Here is a 22,174-nt window from a genome sequence, read left to right on the forward strand (position 1 = left end):
GGTCCCCCTAGTCAGTGAAATTCCACTCACTGTTGAAAGGATTATAGTTACTGACCCTAAAGATCAAAAACCATGTGCTTGTGTAAGTAAGAAAGTCCCCGAGGCCAGAGCCAGGGTGACAGTACAGCACGGAGGGTGTTTGCCTTGCAATGCAGCCAACCCAGGTTCAATCCCCGGCATCCCATATGGTCCGAACCCCACCAGGGGTTATTCCTGAGCGCAGAGCCAGGACTCAGACCTGAGCACTGCTGGGTGTGACCTCCAAAAGTAAGAAAAAAAGAAAGTCAGCAGAGGTCAGAGAACATACCTCTCTGCAGAGCCTATACCTTACCCAGAAACGCTCAAGAGAACCCACAAACGCAGTTAGTGGCTTTAAGAGTTGCTTTTCTTTCTCTTTGAAGTTGTGTAGTTTTCTCATTACATTCAAACTCTCCAACAGGCCCCCCAAAAGCACAACAGATATGAGGAGTATTTATTGCCTAATGCAGATTCCATACTGCCTGGGTTTGACTCAAAATTTCTCCTCTCAAGTCAGTATGACATTGGACACTTTATTTAAACTCTCTAGTCCCCGTTCCCCCACCAGTGGAGTGCAGGTAATTATAAACCTACAGATCAGGTTACCGTAAGGATCAGGTGCGGTAACACACCCAGGTAACTGGTAAATACCCATATTCACGCTACTTAAATAGATGTGGTTCAATCATTGTAAAGCCAAGGTAACTTACTTCCATTTTGTGGGGGGGGGACATCCACTGGCTACTATTTTAACTCTTCAAGTGCCAGCTAGGAAAGTGGACAGGAGAGATGTCATCAGAGGTCAACAATTTTAAATTCACTTTCCCCCCACCCCCGCGCCTCCTACACACACACACACACACACACACACACACACACACACACACACACACACACACACACTACAATGGAAAAGAAAAGCAAATTCAACATTACCCAACATGCAGCAGGAGGAAGCTAAATAAACTTCCTCAAGGCCTTGAGGCAGAAGAGGAATGAGTCCAAACGCAGCCCTCGTACTCCTGGCTCTGAGACTTGGTGGTTCCCACCAGCCCAAGGTAGTGGGGAGGGGGGGGGGGCACAGCTGCGGAGGCGGGGCCAACAGAAACAGGGGGCGTGGGGAAGGCAAGCCAGCCAGGCGACAGATGTTCGCTGCTCCAGTGGTGGCGAGCTAGCACACAGCCAGGGATGCCAGCTCGGGCGGCAAACTCCAGGAGACAGAAGGACTCGAACCAGCAAACAGAAGACGGCCGCTGTCTGTTTGCCCCCACAACCCGCCCCCCCGCCCCGCACTGGCACCCGTCTGGTTTCCATTGACAAAGGAGGAAACGGATTGCGAAAGGATAGATACCGCTTGTGCACAGAGAGAGGAGAGAGAGACAGATAGAGAGAGAGGGAGACGAGGCAGAGGGAGAGAGAAAGAGAGAGGGGGGGAGGTGAGACAGAGAGAGGAGAGATCAGACAGACAGACAGACAGACAGACAGAGAGGTGCACACAGCGCAGCCTGCAGCAGGTGCTTTGCCTCGGGACCCGCTGGGAACACTGGGACAGCTGCCATCCACAGGTGGGAACGTTAGACAGGAACCACTTATTAAGAAGAGGGACTAGGAGGTGAAAGACAACCCCGGCCCCCCACCCAGAGCCAAAGATCTGATGCTCTGATGACTGAACCCCCAAATAAGAGCCTCCCCCCAACCCCACAGCCCTTTATCTCCAACATGGTTCCAGCAGCGCTGAAGGCAAAGCGTCCCCCCCTGCCCCCGCCCCCACCCCAGCTGCTAACAAGCTGCGGGAGGGGGCTGAGCCAGGATGATGGTCCTGGGCCCGCCTGGGGGAGACGTCTTCCCGCTCTGCAGACAAGAGTGAGATCTCCCAGTGTGGGGGGGAACGCCAGATTCAGAGGCAACGTGCTCCCCGCCTTCTCCCTCAGCAGGGCGGGCAGCGGGTCCCTCGAGAGGCGGAGACCCCAGCCCGGGAGTGGCCAGCAGCCTTCCTTCCCACTCTCTGGGAGGCCAGAGGGCGCCTGTGGAATTCCCACCTCTCCAACGCTCGGGCAACACCACCCGCCAAGCCCCCACAGGCCGATAGAGGGCGCACTCTCTCTTCTTCCACGCAGCCCCCAATCAGAGGTGCCCTTCCCCGGACCCCCGGTCTGAGCGTGAGGGTGCTTCTGGGTCCAGTTTGGAAGCCGCCTGATGTCCGAGGCATCACTGCCCCCAAGGGAGAGAGGTCCCAGGTGACCACGTCCAAATGTCTCTGCAATTCTTCTCTCCTTCGACTCTCTGAGGGATGCATCCCTCTAAGCCCTGGCCTCCGCGTGAGTCCTGGCCTCTGTGCCTCCAGGGAGCCAGGCACTCAGCTGTGGGAAGATCTCCGACGAGACAGGATAAAAAGGACCAGCAGAGGCCCTGGCAAAGCGCTGGAGTCCATAAGGGAATAGGCTCAAGCGAGCTCCCGGGGTGGAGGGGCATTAAACCTGACTAAGGGCCTGATCTGCGCATCCCTCGAGAGCCACTTTGTCCTCCGGGCACCCACCTGGGCGGTTCCCCCTGCCCAGGGTCTCTCTGCCATTCTTCGTCTGGGCCCTAAGGAGGGAATTCTTTTGTGTTTGCGCTTCAGGCTCATCCCCAGGCTTCTGCCCACTTCAGAGTCCTTCCTGGATTCCAGAAGCCACCGAGTCCTGCGTCTGAGCTCTGAGCTCGTGCTGAGGCTAGAGACGCCGCCGCGGGGTCCCTGCCCGGCTCGGATCTGCCAGAGCCCGGGAAAGCCCGGTCACAGGCTTTGAGCAGCACTTCCTGTTTGGGCCTCTGCTTCTCTAGGAGTCCCGTGGCCAGGGCCCACGCGTAACTTGAATTTTCTGAGCTGACACATCCATCAGCGCCTGAGCATCTCCCGGGTCCTCTCAAAGCCTGACTTGAATTCCTCCGGGGAGTGTGAGTCTGTCTCTTGGCAGACGATTCTACCTCTGCGGGTGCCAGCGAAGATGGATGGTGACCTCCAGCTTTTTCCTGGGTCCACTCTGGAAATTTTCCCAACTGTTACTATATTGACTGGGGGAAAAAATAATAATAAAAACACAAACCAAGAAAGCAGGTCCTGGGCTGGAGCGATAGCACAGTGGGTAGGGCGTTTGCCATGCACGTGGCAACCCGGGTTCGAATCCCAGCATCCCATATGGTTACCTGAGCACTGCCAGGAGTAATTCCTGAGTGCAGAAACAGGAGTAACCCCTGTGCATGGCCGGGTGTGACCCAAAAAGCAAAAAAAGAAAGAAAGAAAGAAAGAAAGAAAGAAAGAAAGAAAGAAAGAAAGAAAGAAAGAAAGAAAGAAAGAAAGAAAGAAAGAAAGAAAGAAAGAAAGAAAGAAAGAAAGCAGGTCCTGGACAATGAGAGCTGCCATCTTTTTTTCAAATGACTGTGGTTTTCCTAATCCTGCTTTCTCCACGCCCCCCCCACCTGACCTTGGCTCTTCCTGTTGGGGCCTACAATGTTATCTGCTACATTTTAATAATGTCTTTCTACTTGCCTTTGAACAGAAATATAGATAACCTTCTCTGTAAGCGCAGAAAAGGCCTTTTAACACAGCGCAAATGATGACAGCTTTTTGGCCAATCCCACGGCTGCCTTGTTGGGCTCCAAGAAAGAATGTTTACTGGGCTGTATTTTATTTCTGTTGAATCTGGCTAGAAGGAAACTTGGTGCGTTTTGAAACAGTTCTGCGTTGTGGACCCTTTGGGGCAGGAGGGCCTTGGGAGGTGACCAGAACGGTTCCGCATGGTGCAGGAACCCTCTCAGGCCATCCTTGGAAGTTACTCATCCCAGGAACGCTTCATAGCCCCTGTAAGGATGTGCTGGAGACCTCTGGGCCTGCCGAACAGTTTCCCCGCACTATCAGACCAGCGCTAATTAACGAGCCGCTGCCCTCCTGGGCACAGAGACACAGGCCTGGGGAAGTGCTGGGCTTTCTGATGCCAGGGCCTGCGAATATTCCACTGGTGACTCGGACTTTTTGGTTTCAGGCGGAGTGGTTAAACCAAAATATTTATAAGAAGCATAAATTTGTTCCGCAAACAGAGGATTTCAAAGGCATCTTTGTTTCTTTTCTCAGCCCCTGCTGCATGAACTTCGGCTTCATTAGTCACCAGCCCGCCGTCCACTTGGCAGCCGCTCGGGCCGTGCCCACCTCCACACCTGCCCGCGTCATTTTTCCGCTGACCCATGTCCCTTCGGGGGGGATTGCTGGCATTTTACTGACTCTGGGGCGCAAGCCTGGTCCGGGGGATGGGGGGCGGGGGTGGGGGCCATTCTGGGTTACAGCCTCTGCTGTTCCCACCGGGCCCCCGTGCCTTGTCTTGGGACTGCCCTGGACGGCTCCGGGCACGCGTGACTCCCCAGGAGGGCACGGGAAAGCCCGCCTTCGTGGGGGGGGGAGGCCGGGCCGGGAGGGGGCAGGGGGCAGGGCTAGGTCAGGTCAAGCCCGGCTCTCCGTGCTGCGCCCCTTTCCGGCACCCCCCACACCTGCCCCGGGGTGCGGACCCTGGAGACCCTCCCGCCCCGCCCCTCGCCGGACGCGCGCCCCGAGGGGCCCCCGCGAGCCGCAGCCCGGGCCCCCCGCGCCCGCGTTCCAAGCACTTCATGAATCGGCCGGCGGCTGCGCCCCGGGCTCCCCTCGAGACCGTCTTTGCCAAAGTCCATTTCCCGGCGGGGAGTGGAAGATGGATTCCCGGCCAGCCGCGGAGCTCCCGGGGCACTGCCGGCCTTTTCCGGGGGGGGTCCCCGCGGGCTTGGGAGGGGGGCGTCCCTGCCCAGGGGGCGGGGGGACGCTCTTGGCCCGGGACGCCACTCGGGAGTCGCAGCAGCTCCTGCGGGGAGGCGCGGGCGGGGGGGCGCGAGGCGCCGGGCAGGGGACGGGGAGGGCGAGGAGGGGGAGGAGGGGGCGGGGGAGAGGGAGGAGGAGGGGGAGGAGGAGGGGGCGGGGGAGAGGGGAGGAGGGGCGGGGAGCGGGAGGAGGCGGAGGGGCGGGAGGAGGGGCGGGGGAGAGGGAGGAGGAGGGGGCGGGAGGAGGGGCGGGGAGGAAGCGTGCAGGGAGGAGGCATGCGGGGAGGACGGGCCGCCCGGCCGGCGGGCGTGGGCGGGGCGCGTGGGCGGGGCCCCGGGCCGGGGCGGGGCGGGGCCGGGGCGCCGGCCAATGAGCGGCGCGCGGCGCGGGGGGGCGCGGCCGGGATGAGGTAGGAGGGGAGGGCGCGGCGCGGCGGCCGGGCTCCTGCCATAAACAAGCGCCCGAGGAGCCGCGCAGGAGCGGGGCGCGCGGGGCGCGCAGGGCGGACGTCGCGGAGCCGGGGCTGCGCCAGGCGCCCGCTCGGAGGCTCCGGAAGCCGCGCCGGCCCGGCCGCGCCGCCGCCGCCGCCGCCGCCGCCAGAAGTTTGGGGCGAACCGGAGCCGCCGGGAGGAAACTTTTTTTGCCCCCTTTGCCTTTTTGCCCCCCCTCCCCTCCCGCCCTTCCCGGGAGGAGGCGGAGGCGGCGGCGCTCGCGGGCGCGGGGTCGGCGCGGCCCGGGGGGCCCCCGAGCGGGGGCGGCGACGACCGCGGGCGGCGGGTGCCCCGCGCGGGGGAGGGCGCCCGCCCCGCTCCCGGCCCGGCTGCGACGAGGAGGCGGCGGCGGCGCAGGAGGATGGACTTGGTGGCGGGGGGCAGGGGGCTGGCCGGCTGCGGGCACCCCCTGGCCTCGCTGCTGGCGCTGCTGCTGCTGCTGGCGCGCTCGGGCACCCGCGCGCTCGTCTGCCTGCCCTGCGACGAGTCCAAGTGCGAGGAGCCGCGCAGCTGCCCCGGGAGCATCGTGCAGGGCGTCTGCGGCTGCTGCTACATGTGCGCCCGGCAGCGCAACGAGAGCTGCGGCGGCGCCTACGGGCTGCACGGCGCCTGCGACCGCGGGCTGCGCTGTGTCATCCGGCCCCCGCTGCACGGCGACTCCATCACCGAGTACGAAGTGGGCGTCTGCGAAGGTACGGCCGCCCCCCCCCCGGGGCCGCGGCGGGGGTCCGGGGCGGGCGCGGGGCGCGGCGGGGCGCGGGGCCGGGCTCTCCCCGGGCGCGCTGCCTCGCGGCGCCTCCGCGTATAAATCAGCCCGGGCTCGGGCGTCTGTCAGCCCCGGGGCAGTGACGGACCCGGGTTACTCATTTATCGGCCGATTGGAAGCGGTCAAAGGCTCCCCCCACCCACCATGGAGGGGGCGGGGTGGGGTGGGCGCCGGCACCCGGGAGGGAAAAGTTGCTTCTGGACCATTAGTGGCAGCCGTTGCAGATCAGGTCCCCGCGCGTTGCCGGGCGCGGCGCCCTGCTTCGGGCCTGGACCGCGAGGGGGGACACTGACCTCGGGGGCCAGACCCAGATCGGATGGGAGGGGGGCCCTGGAGAGAGCCGCCGGAGCGAGGGGGTGGAGGGGAGCTCGCCCTCCAGGTTTCGGGGTTCAGAGAGGCCGCGAGCCTTTGTGGTCGATGGACACGGCCCCGAGCGGGTGCTGGTGCCGTAGGTGGGCGGCTGCCGCGGACCCCCCGGGCTGGAAGGAGCCGCGTATGTGTGGACCGATGGTGCCGAGAGCCTCCCGCAGGATAAAATGGGGCTCCCGAGAGAACGTGCAGTGCTCTCCCCCAAATGCGCACACTCCTTTATTTCTGGGGGTGGGGAGTACCTCCTAGCGTTCCGGCGGCTCTGGGGAGTGTGAGCGAGGCTGGGGGGGGGGGGCGGGGGCGCATCTCCCGGGGACGGCGCGGGGACCGCCAGTGGGTAGGGGCGTGACGCCTGGGTGTGTGCGCGGCGCACAAGCCCGCGCCCCCGGCCCAGTCCCACCGGGTCACGGGCTCGCGGCCCCCGGAGGTCCCTTCCCGGCGGGTTTCGTGTCTGCCTTGGGGATTCCGAGTGAGCGCGGGGGTCTTTGAACCCGGCTCCCTGGAGAGGCCGAGGGCACTTCCTCAGCCCGCGGGAATCCGCCAAGTATCCGAAACCAACGTGAAAACAAGGTTGCACGCCGCGGAAAGTGTGGGCCGGGGAGGTGGAGACATTGTAACACTTCCCTGGGCTCTTCCTGATGCGTTTCCGTGGAAGGAAACTCCTGCCTGCCGAGTGTAGCCCATGTGATGCTGATGGATTTCGGGGAAGTAGGTTCCGGCTGCATCCAGCCGGCCTTCTGGCCCAGAAGGTTGGGGTTCTGTTGCCCCGGTGAGACCAGCTCTCCCCCCCCCTTTTTCTTCGGGACGCTTCATGCGCAGGGTGGGGAGTGTTTACTGCCTGGCTTCCGTCTCTGCTTTCTCTGGCGAGCTTTCACTGAGCTTTCATTGAGCAGCGTGTCTCCAGCTCCCCCAGAATTGGGGGTGCGCAGCGTGGTTCTCGGCGTGCTCTGTAGAATTCTAAAAAGCAGCAGTTCAGCCGCCTCGGGAGGGCCGGGCTCCCTCAGGAGGGAAGGGATATGCTTAGACGTGTGTGGAACAATGCACATATTTTCTCTCTGCTGCGGGGTTTGTGGAAAAATAGGCGTGAGTAGCCTGTGTAAGAATGCGAGAGGCTTGGCTTACCGGCCGAGAGCTCGCAGGGGCCCAGTTGCTCCTGTTCTTTGGTTGCGGTTCTTGTGACTTTCATGAGAAATTTCTCAGTGGTCAGTGTGCGCCGCCCCCCCACCCCCAGTTTTCATCTTTCTTATTCAGAAAATTGCTCACTGAATGCATTAGCACAGGGGCTAGGAGTGGGAACTGATAGATTTTTGTTCAGGCTGGAGTTTCCTTTGCTGCAATTTTTGCACTAAAATGACCCCTACTGGTTGTATCTGTTAATGAAAATTCTTCCCCAAACTTATTTAATTGGCTACCCCGAGAAACATATTGCCTGGTATTGAAATATTACCATGACTCATTGACCTGCTTTCGATGACATAATTTAAATACGAGCTGCGTGTTCCGAGTGCCGGCTTACCGACGGCGCGCTCGTCCCGGCCGGCTTGGTATACGCGGGGTCGGGGCCGCAGAGTTTCTAGCCCCCACAGGACAGGGCCTTGGGACTTCCAGCTCACTGCGGTGGGTTTCCGGTGCCCCGCCCATGTCAGCGCTGGCCACGAGCACTGAGTGCCCGTGACCTGGACTCCGCGTGCCCCAGACCCTGAGAGCAGCAGTTTCCTGAAAGGTCCACGCGCTGGAGCCTGCTTCCCTGGTCCCTTGCCGTGTGACGCGCGCTTGGATTTCTGCCCAGCATCTTTCTGCAGGGGGGCGGAGGGGGGGTGCTGGGGAGGGCGGGAGTTCTAAGTGCCTCTGGATTCGATTACTCCTTACACTTGTTGGAGACCTCAGTGCGTCTCCAAACCCACGCGGGGAGCCGGGCGCAGGGACCCTCAGCCCCTTCTCTGATCTGCTCCCCTGCCCCCTTGTAAGAGGCCAGCGTGGGAGAGCCCCGTGGGAGGTGGGGCTGAGACCCCTGGCACGGCTTGGCCAAGGCAGTGTTGCGATGGGACGGGAAGGCCGCCTTTCGCAAGTAGGGGGTGAGGCCGGGACTCAGCCGGGACTGCGATCGTCCGCTTGAGCTGGACAGGTGTTACCTCCCGGATGTGGGCAGCTGCGTGTCGGAGAAGCCACAGGCTGGTGGTGGCTTGAGTGCACCAGTCGTGCATGTGGCAGCATTTGGCTCCTGGGCCTGCAGCTTGGTGCCAAGCCTCGTCCCGGGCACAGGCCTCCTGCTCCCCCTAGGCGTGCTACTGGGGCGGGGGGCGGGGGTCCATTTTTCTGGAACTCGGCTCCGAGTGGGGCTTCACCCACATCCACAGTGGTCTCGGGGACACCTGCCGCGTCCTTTCACCCTGTTGTGCTCCGTTGGCTCCCACTTCCCATGGGCAGCAGGAGGACTCCCGTCACTAGGAGGTGAAGGACACTTGGCGCAGGTGGCAGCTCTCGGTGGAAGCGTTTCAGTGGTTGGAGGTGCCGAGCCGCAGACCCCCAGGACGGGGAGCAGAGGGGGTGCAGTGCACGTGCGGGGTGCCTCTCCCGGCTGTGGGGCGTGGGACCCAGTTGGCCGTGGGCGCTTGAGCTGGACAGGGCAGGGGACGGCACGGGAGGGCCTGGGGGCTTCCTGCTCCCCAGTGTCGCGGAGAGTAGCTGCCCGGGGCCAGAGAGCCGTGACGGACGGCCTGGCCTGGCCACCATGGGGGTGGGAAGCGAAAGCTCCGCGAGTAAACACGGAAATAATTAGTTCCTCCCCAGAGTAAATATTGACAGGACGCGCTGAGGCTGTGTGGGCACCGAGACAGATGACAGTGCGCCGTGACCTTCGCCGTGGTGTCTGCCTCCCGGAGTCCTCCCGGCCCCGGCCAGGCCCTGTCCCGGCCGGCCGCCAGGCCTGCTGTGACCCCCCCCACATGGGCAGGAATGGCCGCGGTCCAGGCTCTTCGCGGCCACTAGCCCATATGCTCCTGTCGCATGAGACATGGGCCACAGGAGCCCGGGGACCGGGCCGGACAGTTGCGAACAGATCAGTGGTGGGAGAACATCAGGTGGCCCCTCTGCCCACCCCCAGCGAGGGGCGGGGTGGCCGGGCCGCCGGACGGCGGACGGGAGAGGGGACAAGTGCTGACGGCATCTCGGGCCGGCTCTGTCATCTTTTGAAGAAGCGTCCAAAACACATTCCAGACATTAATTGGGAAATTCCTGAAAAATGTGGGTGTGGGCGAGGGCGCCCGAGAGCGAGGGGTCAGGGCGGCCTCCCGGGCAGGGGCGGCCACGGGCAGCACGGGAACCTGGGGGCTGTCGGGCACAGGGAGCCACTCGGCAGGGACCCCCAGGTCCACTGGGCGGAAAGGGGGTGTCCGAGCCCCGCCCTGCCCCGTCGTACCCGTCGGGACTGAGGGGAGGAGCGAGGCTGGAAGGTGGAGGCCGGGAGTGAGGCCAGCCCAGGTGTCCCCGGTCTGTGGGCTGGCGACGAGTGGCCTTCGGTGGCGGCAGAGGTGGCCCCAGTGCAGCACGGGCCGTGTGAGCAGACGGTGTCCGTGTGCTGGGGGGATGCTCTGTGTGGTCTCGCTTGGCGGGTCCTCACCCCGCGGCGTGGGCGACCAGGCTTCCTCCGGAGGGCGAGTTCCCCTCTCGGCGTCTCCCCGTCTCGCCCCGTTGTCCCGTCCGGTGTTTGGGGGACAGCTGCCTGCTGGCTAGACTCTGGGGGTTGGGTTCCGTGTGAGCGACTTCTCAGGAGAGTCTCTGGGCACCCGGGTTCCTTGGTGCCACCCCAGTGCCACCAGGAGAGGCCCTTCGCTCCAGGTAGTGGCCCTGCCCGCTAGGCTCAGAGCCTCAGGCTCCCCTGGACCTGCCCTTTTCTCCCTGTCCAGTGGCCTTGGCCATCCAGGAGCACTGGACGAGTGAATTCCCGGGCAGGTGGGTCCTTCCTGGGGCTCCCCCCACCCGGCCAACTGCCTGCAGGAGCGGGGGCACAACATGGAGGGTGGTGAGTCTACGGCCACACCCCCCCAGAGAGGGGAGGAGCTCAGAAGCCCACAGGGACAACCCTGACAGGGGCCCCTGATGCCTGGGGGGGGCTCCCCACCCCCCCTGCGGAACTGGCTTCTTTCTGGGCCCTTGGGGTGCGAGAGGGAAGGAGCTGCGGGGGGTAGGGGGACAGCACATGGTAGAAGTGGTGAAACTTGGCTCTTGGGCGCTGGCATGACCTCGGGGCCAGCTGACTCCGGCCCCTCCCCCCTCCCCCCGGGGAACTGAGTGTGGGGCTCGGGACCAGTTCCCGAGCGCGCGACCAGGAACTCTCGGAAGCAACCGCATCGTGGACCTGAGGGGTTCCTCACAGCCCCGCCTTAGCCAGTCATGCCCCTTTTCTGGAAGATTCTGCGTCCCCGTGAGTTGGACGGTGCTCCATGGCCGAGGAGTGCTGAGGGATGGTCCAGGCTCACCTGCCCGCCAGCCCTGGCCAGCCCTCTCCCCTGCTCTTTGCAGCACCCCCCACGTGTGCTGCCCTGCTCTCCCCTCCCCTGCCCTCCCCTCCCTGTGCCCAGGGGTGCTGCCAGTGCATCTGCTCTGCGTCTGCTCAGTGCTTCTTCAGCGGGGCCTAATTGGGAGCCTCAGTTTCCCCACCAGGGGTTGCGGTGAGGAAGCCTGCGTGGCCACGGAGGCTTGCCCGGTCCTGGGCGGCACTTTCCGGAAGGCCCAGGGACCAGGGCGGCCTCTGGGGGCAGGAGGTCCTGTGCGTGTACCCCCCGCCCTGCCAGTGAGCCTGAAGCTCCAGTGACCTCCCCATCTAGGGGGGTCCCACCGGACCCCGGGCCGAGCGGATGCGGGGGACCACCCTTTTGGCCCCTCGAAGTGGCTGTGGAGCTCAAGGGGCTGTGCCGTGGGGAAGAACCCGCCAAGCGTGATGCACAGCCCAGCCGCTGCGTCTGCTCCTGCCTCCCCCCAACACCCCTGTGGGAGCAGAGAGGCGGGGGAGGGGGTGACGGGGGTCGGGGGTGAGGCCAGAACCAGGAGACGGACAGACAGACGGAGGGCCTCGCTCCTGGGAGAGCCTGTCCGTGCAGCCCCGGTGCTTGTGCTGCAGGGGACTCCAGAGCCACATTGGGCGGGACGGGTGGGGCTTGGGCACACGAGGCCCGCCAGGGATCGAACTCGGGGCCTGGTGTGCTCCGGCCCCTTGAACCATCTCTCTCTGGCTCTCGGCTCTTTATTTCCGTCTTTGTGTTTCGGAGGGGGCCACACCCGGCAGTGCTCAGGGAGGGCTCCCTCCTGGCTGCGCGCTCAGCAGTTCCCCTGGTGGTGCTCCGGGGCGGGCCACATGCCAGGGGGGGGGCGCCCTGCCTGCTGTCCTACCGCTCTGGCTCATGATCTCTTCGGCCCAGGCAACCAGCGGGCACGGTTGTTCGGGGCTTCCGTTCCCTGCCCTGTGCAGAGGCAGCGTGATAGCTTTTTCACCGGGTGACTGTCGCCGCCAGGACCGTGGGGATGCATGTGCGCATGCGTGTGTGCGTGTGCAGGGTGTGTGCATGGACGCGGGACCCTCCGCGGGGCCGTTCCTTTCCCTCCCTTCTCGCTTCCTCCATTGCTGGCCTCTCTCGTGGCAAGCTGAGCCCGGCCACATGCGTTGTCGGAGGCACCAGGCCCAGCGCCTGGGGCGCAGAGAGACGCCCCTGGCACCCGGTTGGCGCCAACACCATGCACTTCCCTGGCTCTCCCTGGCCTTCCCCCCAGCAGGCGTCAGAGCCTTTGCCGAGTTCCTGCGACTGAGGGGGCACACTTGCTGCGTCTCGGCTGGAACCCCGCTGCACCGAGCTATTTGCATCCAAGGACAGTGTTTCAGAAGTGACATACCTTGGTGCTGTTGGCTGACGGGCTCAGGAAAGGGAATCGAGTTCCTGTGATTGTTCGGAGTTTCCGGGAGGTTCTGGACTTCACCTCAGAGCCTGGGGGACCCCCGGGCGAGGCTGGGTGTGGGGTGTGGGGTGTGGCAGCCCCAAGGGCGTTCGTCTGCAGCACTGGCTCAATGGTCCTGGTCGACGGCTTGGGCTCCAGCTCAGGCTGGAGGAGACCCCCAGGAAATATCAACACTCTGGCCTCGACTCTGAGCAGCCAGGTGACCCCCTTGAGGACAGACCCCCCACCCCTTCCGCGTGCCTGGGAGCGTGTCATTTCTCACCAGTGCACGTGGCTGACGATGCGCGAGGCAAACGCTTCCCATTAGTTCTGGGGGTCCAGGAGAGGAGCTCGGCCCAGGGGAGGCCCCGCCACCCCCCCGCCACCCCGCCAGTAGGCTGCAGCACTTCGGGCCTCTGCCCTTGGCCACACCGAACCTCGTCATCACCCGGTAGGAGGTGAGGTCTGTCCCGGCCTCCGCCCATGGGTGAGGCTGACCCCAGCCCAGCCAGGGGTCTTCCCTGGAACCCGGACCCTCCCAGGAGGAGAGCAGCCACCCCTCAGCCTGGACGGCTTCTCACAGCCTAAAAGAGCACCTGGCCGGAGCACCCGGGGAACGTTCGCCTCGCTGGAAAGTGGGAGAGGAAGACGAAGCGTTAGTTGTGCCGCCCTGCCTCTCTCCTCCCCCACGGGCTTGTCCACCGGGCCTCGGCCCCCGGCTCCTGGGCTCCGAGTGGAGGAGGACAGACAGGAGGCTGCGAGCGGGGGCCCAGAGGCCTGCCCAGCGGAGGACAGACGGACAGACGGACGTGGCGTTTCAAAACAAAAACCGTAAACAAACAGCTCAGGTTCAAAACAGAAAGGAATTTCTGGCAGGGCCCGGGAAACCCGACCTGCCCGTCCCGCCAGAAGTAACACTTTTAGCCGCTTCTCCAAAGGCCGCGAGCAAAGGGCTCCTCGGCTGAGGCCGGGAAGGGCGTGTCCACCTCCCACGGGGCCTCCACAGCTGGCCCTGGCCCAGGCTCTCACTGTCGGGAGGACGGGCGGGGAGTGCTCCCCCTGCCTCCAGGGTCTTCTCCCTCGCTCGTTTCCCTTCCGGCACCTTCCAGACCTCACACCCATGCTCTGCACCGGGGCATCTCCGGAGGCACCTGGGGGCACGCACAGGAGGTGCCCAGACAGCGGGGGGGGGGGGGGGGGGACGGGAGCCGCTGACCCCTGGGTCAGAGGGCGCGGTCACCGGTGCAGCCCGCCCAGGCCAAGGGCCCAGACTCTCTGGCCCGTTTCCGAGAGAGAGCGCCCGCGGGTGGGTGCAAGTCCTGGCTCGCCGGGGGCTGCGAGCGGGTGGGCAGTGCCCAGTGTGGGCAGGAGAGCTGCAGGACAGAGGGAGGGCAAGAGCCCGGCTTCCTGCTCCCCTGGGGCCTGACTGTGAACGACGCCCCCCCGCCCCCCTCCCAGTCTCCTGAATGTGTGCAGCGTGGACCGGGTCGCACGGAGCCTCACGGGACTCACCTGCCACCCAGGGCCACTCCGGGCCAGCTCTAGCCCCCCGTCCTGCAGGAGTCCCGCCCCCGACGCCGAGGCCCGAGGAGCAGGACAGGCCGGGACTCGCCCCCAGCTCCCGCTCCCGCCCGGCCCTGACACGGGGAGTTGAGTAATTGCTGCTCGGCCCAGCGCTGCCGCCAGATTCCCCGCATTCCTCTACCTTCGCGCTGTTCTCACTTGCCAGGGAGCTCCCGGGAGGAGGAGCAGCGGGGAGGGGCCTCCCGCCGGGATCAGACCCGGGGGCGGGCGCGCCGCCGTGGGGTGGGGACGGGAGGGCGGCAGCCCCCCGTGGCAGCCCGCCACTGCCTGCAAACTCGCCCCCTGGTAGGGACGGAGGCACGTGTCCCCTCCTCAGGGGGCCGTACCCCCCCACCGCACCCAGCTCCGGTTCAGTGCTTGGGTTCAGCAGCTGAGTTCGTTCAAAGGAGGCAGCAGCCCGGGGGGGGGGGGGGGGGCCTCGGGAGCCTTAACCCGCCAGTTAAAGTGAAACGTGAGAAACTTTGGCTCAGCACCATGACCTCCTGCCACAGTGCTCACCCTCTGGGTGCTCCAGCCACAGTGCTCGCTCTGTCCAGCCACCAGTCCCTGGCGTGGGAACCAGTTTTGTCTCTGCGAGAGCGTGGCATCCTGCTGCCCCCGTGGCTTGGGTTTGGTTTGGTTTTTGATTTTGACTCCGCGCTGTATGACGGGTCTGTTTGATCAGGGCCGGGTAAACGCTGGTGGTGGGCCCTGGTCTCCCTCCCTCCCCCCTCTTTCTCTCCCCCTCCCAGCCTTCCTCTGTCTCTCTCCCCTCTCTCCCTACCGACTCAACCCATGGGGGCAGTGGTTACCCGCCCCCAGCCCCTTGCACTGCCTTTGCCCTGCCAGGAGGCTTGATCTGTTTTGCTTCCCGCCCCCCCTGTGCTGGCACCGTGCCTGCCCACGGCCCCCAGCGTGCACCGGGGCTGAGGGCCACCGCTGCCGCCCCTGCCCCGGCCTACGCAGGCCAGTGTCCAGCGCCACCCCCCACCAGCCTCTGGTCCCCTGCCCTGTGCTGGCTGCTCTGCTGGACGGGGGAGCCCACCCAGCTTCGGGGGGCGCCCAGTGTCCGCTGTGGTGTCTGTACTTGGCAGGGGGCAGGAGAGGGTCCTGCAGAAATGGTAGGGCCGGGATGGGCGGCTCGGCCGTGACACGCCCCGGAGGCCGTGGGGAGGAGGACGGATGCGGGCTTGTAAAACCATGCTCAGGCCGCTAGGCTGCTGGCCGGAAGGTGTATGGAGCGGTGAAATGTGCCCTCGGGGAGGTGAAATGTGGCTGCGGTGTCAGCGGCCACACCCCCGTGCAGTGACAGACGCCCCTTAGCACCCAGAAGCCGCTGGTCATTCTTCTTTCAAGATGCAGTGGACTCAGTGACATTGACATCGAGTGTGTATGTGTGTGTGTGTGTGTGTGTGTGTGTGTGTGTGTACACTTTCAGTTGCCGAGGGCACGCACAAACAGAATACTTTGCATTGTTGCCAGAGTGCTGAAAACAGCTCGCATGCTTGGGGCCAATGAAGTGTCCCATCCGTGCCGTGTATCAGCAGACTGAAAATGGCTCCTTAATAAATAAAGGCGGCGCGTTGTTTTTATTGCATTTGCGGAGGGAAAAAAAATTCTCATTAGAGTGCTGGGGCTCTTAGAATGGCGAGTTAATTGGGACACTCTCACGGCAAGTGGAAAAGCACTGCCTGCCGTCACTCTCCTTGGTGACGGGGAGTGAGGTTTCCCTGGCTTGGGGGGCTGGGGAGTTTCTCGGGGTGGCTGTGAGACACGGTTCTTTGGGGGGGTCCCGCGGGGCAGGTCCCACAGAGCAGGAAGGAGCAGCAGCCCCCGGGGGTGAGACACGGAGCCCCTGCCGGGACGTGGGCCCGGGCAGAGGAGTCGGAGGTGGGTTGTTCTGCTTTGTTTTGTTTCTGCTGTTGCTGTTGAAGGAGCCGAAATCCTTTTCAAAGCCTGTGTGGGGCAAAGGCAGCCCCGGGTCCGGAAACCGTGCTCCCTGCCACTCCCCGAGAAAGGAGCAGTGCGTCCGAGGAGAGGGGGCTGCGGAACGGAGGGAGAAGGAGTATCTATGTCCCTTAACGACATAAGGCACGTCCAGAAGAAACACACACTCACGGGCTCGCCCGGGCGCTGCCTTCTCGGGGCTGTGCGGGCACCTGCAAGCGGTTGGACCCGGGTCCTGCTCTCAGGGGCCCCCGAGGCTCAGGGCAGCACCGAGGGGCCGGGGAGAGGTGCGGGCTCGGCGGCGGGACAAGCTCCCATCTTCCCAGCACTGGGGGACCTTCGCCTCCGCTCTGCACAGGGCCGGGGGTGGGGGGGCCGGGAACAGGAGACCAGACCCCCCCCCCCCGGCGGGCGTTCCCAGCTCGCCTTCTGCGGGGCGCCAGGGCCTTTGCACAGGCCGCAGGGGCGGCTCGGGGTGGGCGTGGGGTGTGGGAGGGACGTGCCGGACAGGCGTCCCCAAACCTGCTGCGGCCAGAGATTGGGGGTGTGTGGGGTCCCCCGTTGACCCTGTTGCCCCCAGCAAGGCCTGCGCTGCCCCCGCCCAGGCCCTACCTGGAGGGCGACTTCCTGGCCGCCCCTCCCGGGAACGCCCGCGCCCGTAAGTAGCTCCTCTCCGCGCGCGCGCCCTCCTGCTCCGTGCTAGAGTTCACACTTCTGTGCCCTGCTCCAGGCGGCCCGCGGGTGCCAGGATGGCGTGTTATTCTAGTGCTGGCACACGCGGAGGGCTCAGTGAGCATTTGTTGACTAAATCCAGACTCAAGGTCATCCAAGATATTAGACAGAAAGTTTTCCATCTGCGATGTCGGCTGCGAGCCGTGGGGACGGGCAGAGGGCGTGGTGCGCGCCCCTGCGGGGGGGCCCGGGCATCCTCAGCCCCGACTCCCTTCACTTGTGGGGGGGTGGTAACTCCGGCTGCGGGACAGCTGGCTGCTGTGTGAAGGGTGTGTCGCCACGTGCCCGTCACACGGTGACCTGGTGCTCTCCGTGGCCGGGACCCTCCGCCGTCACGGCAGCCGTGAGACAGACACCCTCAGACCCAGTGCAGGGTCACTTTGGTGCACTGACCAGGAAGGCATTTGGCTCTGATGGGGGGTCATCGCGGTGTCTGGGGTCTCCCGGGCAGTTGGAAAGTGTCTCACAGTCCTTGGAGCGGGAAGCCAGAGGGCGCTCTGGAGTTCTGGGGTCCTGAGCCCCCCCCCACGCCTGGGCCTTGCTCCTTGTCTGCTTCGTCCTGGGGCCGTTCCCGGCTTCAGGGCTTGCTCCTGCCTCTGTGCCCAGGGGGTTGAGCCCGGGTCAGCCCGCGCCCGCCCGCTGGAGTGTCTCACTGACAGTCCACACGGGAGCCGGTGAAGCCACCGCAGACCCGCAGAGCTGCCCGCGCCAGCCTGGCTGAGGCCCCGGGGCCTCCAGCTGCTGCGGGGGCAAGGCCTGGCCACCTGGTGGACAGAGGGGGCAGCTCGGGGCAGCCGTGGTGGAGAACGTGGCCTGAAGCCCCGGTTCCCAGCCCCCCGGGTCGCTGGGTCCCTGCCTAGGGGGACCGAGGAGGCCGGGAGCGTGTCCAGGCCAGCACTGGGGGCCAGTTCCTGGCTGGTCACTGTGTCACAGGGCTGCCCGCATCCCTGAGTTCCCGGGTGGCATGACTGCGGGTGGACGGGGTTCCTGGACGTCGCAGCCTCCCAGGCCAGTGCTCACCTGCGGCCTGGATGGGACAGCTGGGCCCCCCCGCCCCCCGCCTGCTGCCAGCTTCAGACCAGAACAGGGAGCCCCGGGCGGGGCGCCCGAGGGTGGTCTGGCAGTTGTGGGGAGGGGCGCCAGCTGCAAGCACGCTTCCCCTCGGGCCGAGCACCCCCAGCCTTCCCGGGCTGGCGTCCTGCCAGGGGGCCCCAGCTGGGGGGTTGCCGTGGGCCCACCACGGGGTGGGAGGGCAGGGGCCACAGCCTGCTGAGCCCCCGAGTCTCCGGTCGCATGGGGGGGGGGCTGTGTCCGGCGGCCGTGTGCACGCCCTCCTCGCCTGCGCCCCGCATATGCATGTATGCACACGGGACGGTGACCGGGAGGGTTCCCGAACCTCAGGGCTCCTGGGCCAGTTCCCGGATGGCTGTTGAGAAGGGTGTCACCTGACTGTCGCTGGCGTCTCTGTTCTCTGCGTCTCATGTCCTGTGACTGGCCCTGCAGAGACTGGGGGGCCTGGCCCTGTCTGAGAAATGGTTCCCAGGTGGCCGGCTCCCCTCCGGAGGTTCGAGGGCGCCCGAAGCGGGCCCCGGGGGGCTGTGCAGTGTGCACCACTGCGGCGGGCCTGTCCGCCTGTCTGTCCACCGCCTGCATCGTTTCTACCGTCCACTCCAGAGCGGGTCCACCTCGAGTGTCCGGGCAGCTTCCGGGCTGTGCCGGCCGCTCCTGTGCAGGGCACCGGCCACCCCCTCCCCATCCCCGCTCCTCCGCCCCTGGTGCCTTGGCCTGGTGCCCCGCCCTCCCGCGGGGCCGTGCTTTGATGGACGTGGGGAAGCCGTAGCGTCCTGAGAGTTTATGGGCCTCGCGCAGACGGGCCGGGCCGCCGGGCAGGCGTGTTCGGATTCTTGTGGGGGGCGGGGCGGGGCATCGGGCAGGGCAATGCTGGATTGTAAATATTTGCTTAGTATGAAACACAGAGAAAGGACACAGGCGCGCTCCAGAGAGGAGCCGGATCCGAGCGTTGCTGCGTTCCGCGGGGCCCGAGGGTCTCCCTGGGGAGGGTCTCTCTGGGGAGGGTCTCTCCGGGACCTTTCGTTGCTGCCATTCTCTGAGGGAACACAGCAGGTCAGGTCAGGAGCTGGCCGGAAATACGGTCTGCACGCCTGGGGCACTGTCCGGCTCGTGTCTGCTGGGACTGTCAGGAACTGGCAGAATTGGCTTCTTCCTGGGCCCCTACTGGCTGCTGCAGTCATGCTTTGTGCTCAGGGAGCATTCCTGGCAGGGCTGCAGGGGACCCTCTGGGGTGTTGGGGATCGAACCCGGGGCCCGTGATGCGCCAGGCAAGAGCCCTACTCATTGTATGATCTCTCCAGCCCCTGATAATACTTTTGACCCTCTCAGAAATGGGCTTCACGTTTGAAAACCGTACAGAGGGCTGCCGAGATGGGCCGGTAGGCTGCGTGTGTGCTTTGTCTCCGTGGAGCCCCGAGCACTGCCAGGAGTGACCCCTGAGCACAGAGCTTGGAGCACTCCCAGGTGTATCAAGAGCACCCCCCTGTATCAAGAGCAGCTGTCCCGGTATTTTCACAATACAGTCACTTAAAACCAGTGAGCAAACGTCAAACCCCAGTCCCCAGAGTTCAGGTATGTTGTGTGTGAAAGCTGAAGTCCTTGAACTCCTAGGAGAGAAAACGGAATTTTTTATTTCCTCCTCATCGTTCAGCTTCTGATTCCCAACCCCCTGGAAGCGCGTGGCCCGCCTGGCGTGTTCCTGTGAGATGCTGACTCCGGGCGCCCGGCCGCGCTGGCCGGGGCTCAGTCCCTCAGGCGGCTTCGCACCCCTCGGAGCACGGGCCCCGCCCGGGCCCGGCTGGAACTCAGCCCGGACCTTGGGATCAACATAGTGACTTAAAATAAAGGCGCTGTTTGATGGCGCCCCCAGCCCAGGTGTTCCCGGTTGACCTTGGGTGTTTGTGGGATGTTCGGGACTCGGGGGGCCGGCAGCATGGGCGAGCCAGCAGGTGCCAAGCGCCGTTTCCGGGAACGCAGAGAAGCTCTAGGGGAGGCAGGGTGGGGTCCCTCCCGGCCCTCCGCTCGGAGGGGACTCCAGGGACCGCTGGCCGTGCAGGGTCTGAACTGGGGTCTGCCACACGCCGGAACAGGCCTGGCTTCTACCACCCCCACCCCCGCCGCCAAAATGTGGCTCCCGGGTGACTGGCACCGAGAGCCAGCAGGCTTAGGAGTCCATGTGTCACGGGGCAGGGGCCCAGGCTCTCCTGGGCTGTCCCCCCTGCCACACGGCCTGCGTCCCCGCCTGCCACCCAGCAGATGTTGAAGCTGCCTTTCTGGGTGGCCCCTCCGGGCGTGCCGGCCGGTGGTTAATGTGTAACCCGCTGGTCTTTACCATCAGCCCTGCGTGCTGGCGTTTCCTGGTCCGTCAGAAGCATCTTCCCCCGTGAGCCCAGGAGCTGGCGTCCCTTCATCTGCTTGGGCACGGGCTGGGCGGTCCCTCCCGGGTCTCGTGTGTACGTGTGCATGTGTGTACACGTGTGTGCATAGCTGTGTGCGTGTGTGCATACCTGTGCGTGTGTGCATCCATGCGTGTGTGCGTGTATGTGTGCATACCTGTGTGCGTGTGTGCATGCATGTGTGTGCGTGTGTGCATATACCTGTGTGCATGCGTGTGTGTGCGTGCATGAGGGGCTGTGCACACCGCGGCGGCCGTTGCCTGCGGGGATTCTGGGTGTGCAGGGCTCCCGGCTGTTTCTGGCTGCCGGGCTCTGCACGAGGGGGCGTTTCTCTGCCCTGCCCAGGCGGGCTGCCTGCAGGCCAGGCTAGTCCGCCCTTCCGGACGGGCAGCTGTGGACCTCAGCTCTGGGCTTGCTGGAGAGTTGGTCTCTCCTGTTCTTTCATTGTTTGGGGCCACACCCAGCAGTGCCCGGGGGTCACTTCTGGCTGGGCCTGGGGGTCCGTGTGCAGTGCCAGGCAGTGGCTTGGTGCACTGGGCGGTTACTCCCATTCTGGTCTCCTCTGTGAAAGCGGCAACTGGGGGCCTTTGGGGGCGCAGTGAGAGCCCGGGGCTGGGCTGGGCCCTGGGCATCCGGAGAACCCGGGGTTGCGGGAGGCCACTGCCCTTGGACCCCGCCCTGCTGGGGCCACGGCAAGGCCGTGGGCACGCCTTCCGCTGGCCGGAGCCTGGAGACAGTGCCCAGGAGAAGCCCGGGCTGAGCTCCCGACGGGGGCCGCGAGGTTTGCTCCCCCGCCCCCTGTCCTCGTCTGTGAGCCGGAACGGGGAGGGCATCTGCCCCCGCACCGGCGAGGAGGAATAACCGGGCTGACTGGTTTGTGGGGCCCTGAGGGTGGGTGGGCTCCTTCCCGTCCTGCTGGGGTCTGGGAGCGGCAGCGTCTGGTGGGCAGGCAGCCCGCCCCGTCCACCCATGTGCCCGGCCACCCACTTGTGTTCCAGCTTGCCTCATGGGCGCCTGCCCGGGTCACTGAGAGGGCGGAGCGGCCGCCGCACCCCCACGGGAGCCCGGCTCACGACCCTCGGGTGGGCGGCTCCGGGGTCCTCAGGGCGGTGGGCACGAGGACGCAGGCCCCCGTGCCCCCAGCCCGCAGGATTGGGCGCCAAGGACCAGGGCTTCTCGCAGAGGAGGGGCCCGCCCTGGGGTCAGGGCTGCTCCCAACTCGGAACTTGAGGGTCGCTCCTGGTGGTGCCGGGGCCAACCCGAGCCTCCAGCACGCCGTGCACAGGCACGGACCAGTCCCGGGACGCAGGTGTTGGACCGGAGGCTTGGACCGTGTGGACTGGGAAAGCGAGTCTGTGACCACGCGCAGGACTGCGGCAGGTGGCTGGGAAGCTCTGTGGTTAGAAATGCTCATTGGGGGGCCAGGACGAGGGAGCGAGGCGAAGAGAGGAGGGGGCCCCACAGTGTGGCTCCCGGGCGCCCAAACCCCCTCCTCTGCCACACCCAGACAAGGGGCCCGGAGGGGCCGGCAGCACGGGCTGGCACAGGCTGGCACGAGCCTCCCCGCTCACCGGCCCGCCCACCCGGAAACGCCACGCCTGCTGTCTTCGGTCATTGAATAAGATTATTATTTTAATTTAATTATTTCGCCTTGGGGCTCGCACCCAGCAGTGGTCAGGGCTGACTCCTGGCTCTGCCCGGGGATCTCTCCTGGCGGGGCTCGGGGGGAGCCCGGGGTGCCGGGGAAGGAGCCCAGCGCGGCCTTGAGCAAGACCAGCGCCCGCCCCGCCGTGCGGTCACTCCAGCCCCCGTGGGCCCGGTCATTTTCATAACCGCTCCCCGCGGGTTGGCGTTGGGGTTGGTTTTATTTCACTTTATTCTAAGGTCTCGACATCTTCCAAAACGGCCTGACCGTGAAGTTCTCTCATGACTCCCGCTGTTCGTCTTTTTTGTTTCAGTAAGTCAGTTTGGGGGCCGGGGGCACCCACATTCCTGGTGTGCAGGCCGCCTCGGGGGTGAGGGCCAGAGCCCTGGGGCTTCTTCAGCTCATCCTCCCCGAGAAGGGGCGTCCTGG

The 22,174-nt window shown here is 65.1% G+C and overlaps 1 protein-coding gene across 1 annotated transcript in view; it reads left to right on the forward strand.

The window, feature by feature from the left end:
- Window positions 1–5,321: 5,321 nt before the first annotated feature.
- Window positions 5,322–22,174, forward strand: part of CRIM1 (cysteine rich transmembrane BMP regulator 1) — an 87,553-nt gene continuing 70,700 nt past the window's right edge. The window contains exon 1 of the mRNA XM_055123052.1: window positions 5,322–6,020. Coding sequence (XP_054979027.1) covers window positions 5,690–6,020 — 331 coding nt within the window. The 5' untranslated portion in view covers window positions 5,322–5,689. The remainder of the gene's footprint in view (window positions 6,021–22,174) is intronic.

This window comes from Sorex araneus, chromosome X (assembly GCF_027595985.1).
Source record: "Sorex araneus isolate mSorAra2 chromosome X, mSorAra2.pri, whole genome shotgun sequence".
Taxonomy (NCBI): Eukaryota; Metazoa; Chordata; class Mammalia; order Eulipotyphla; family Soricidae; genus Sorex; species Sorex araneus.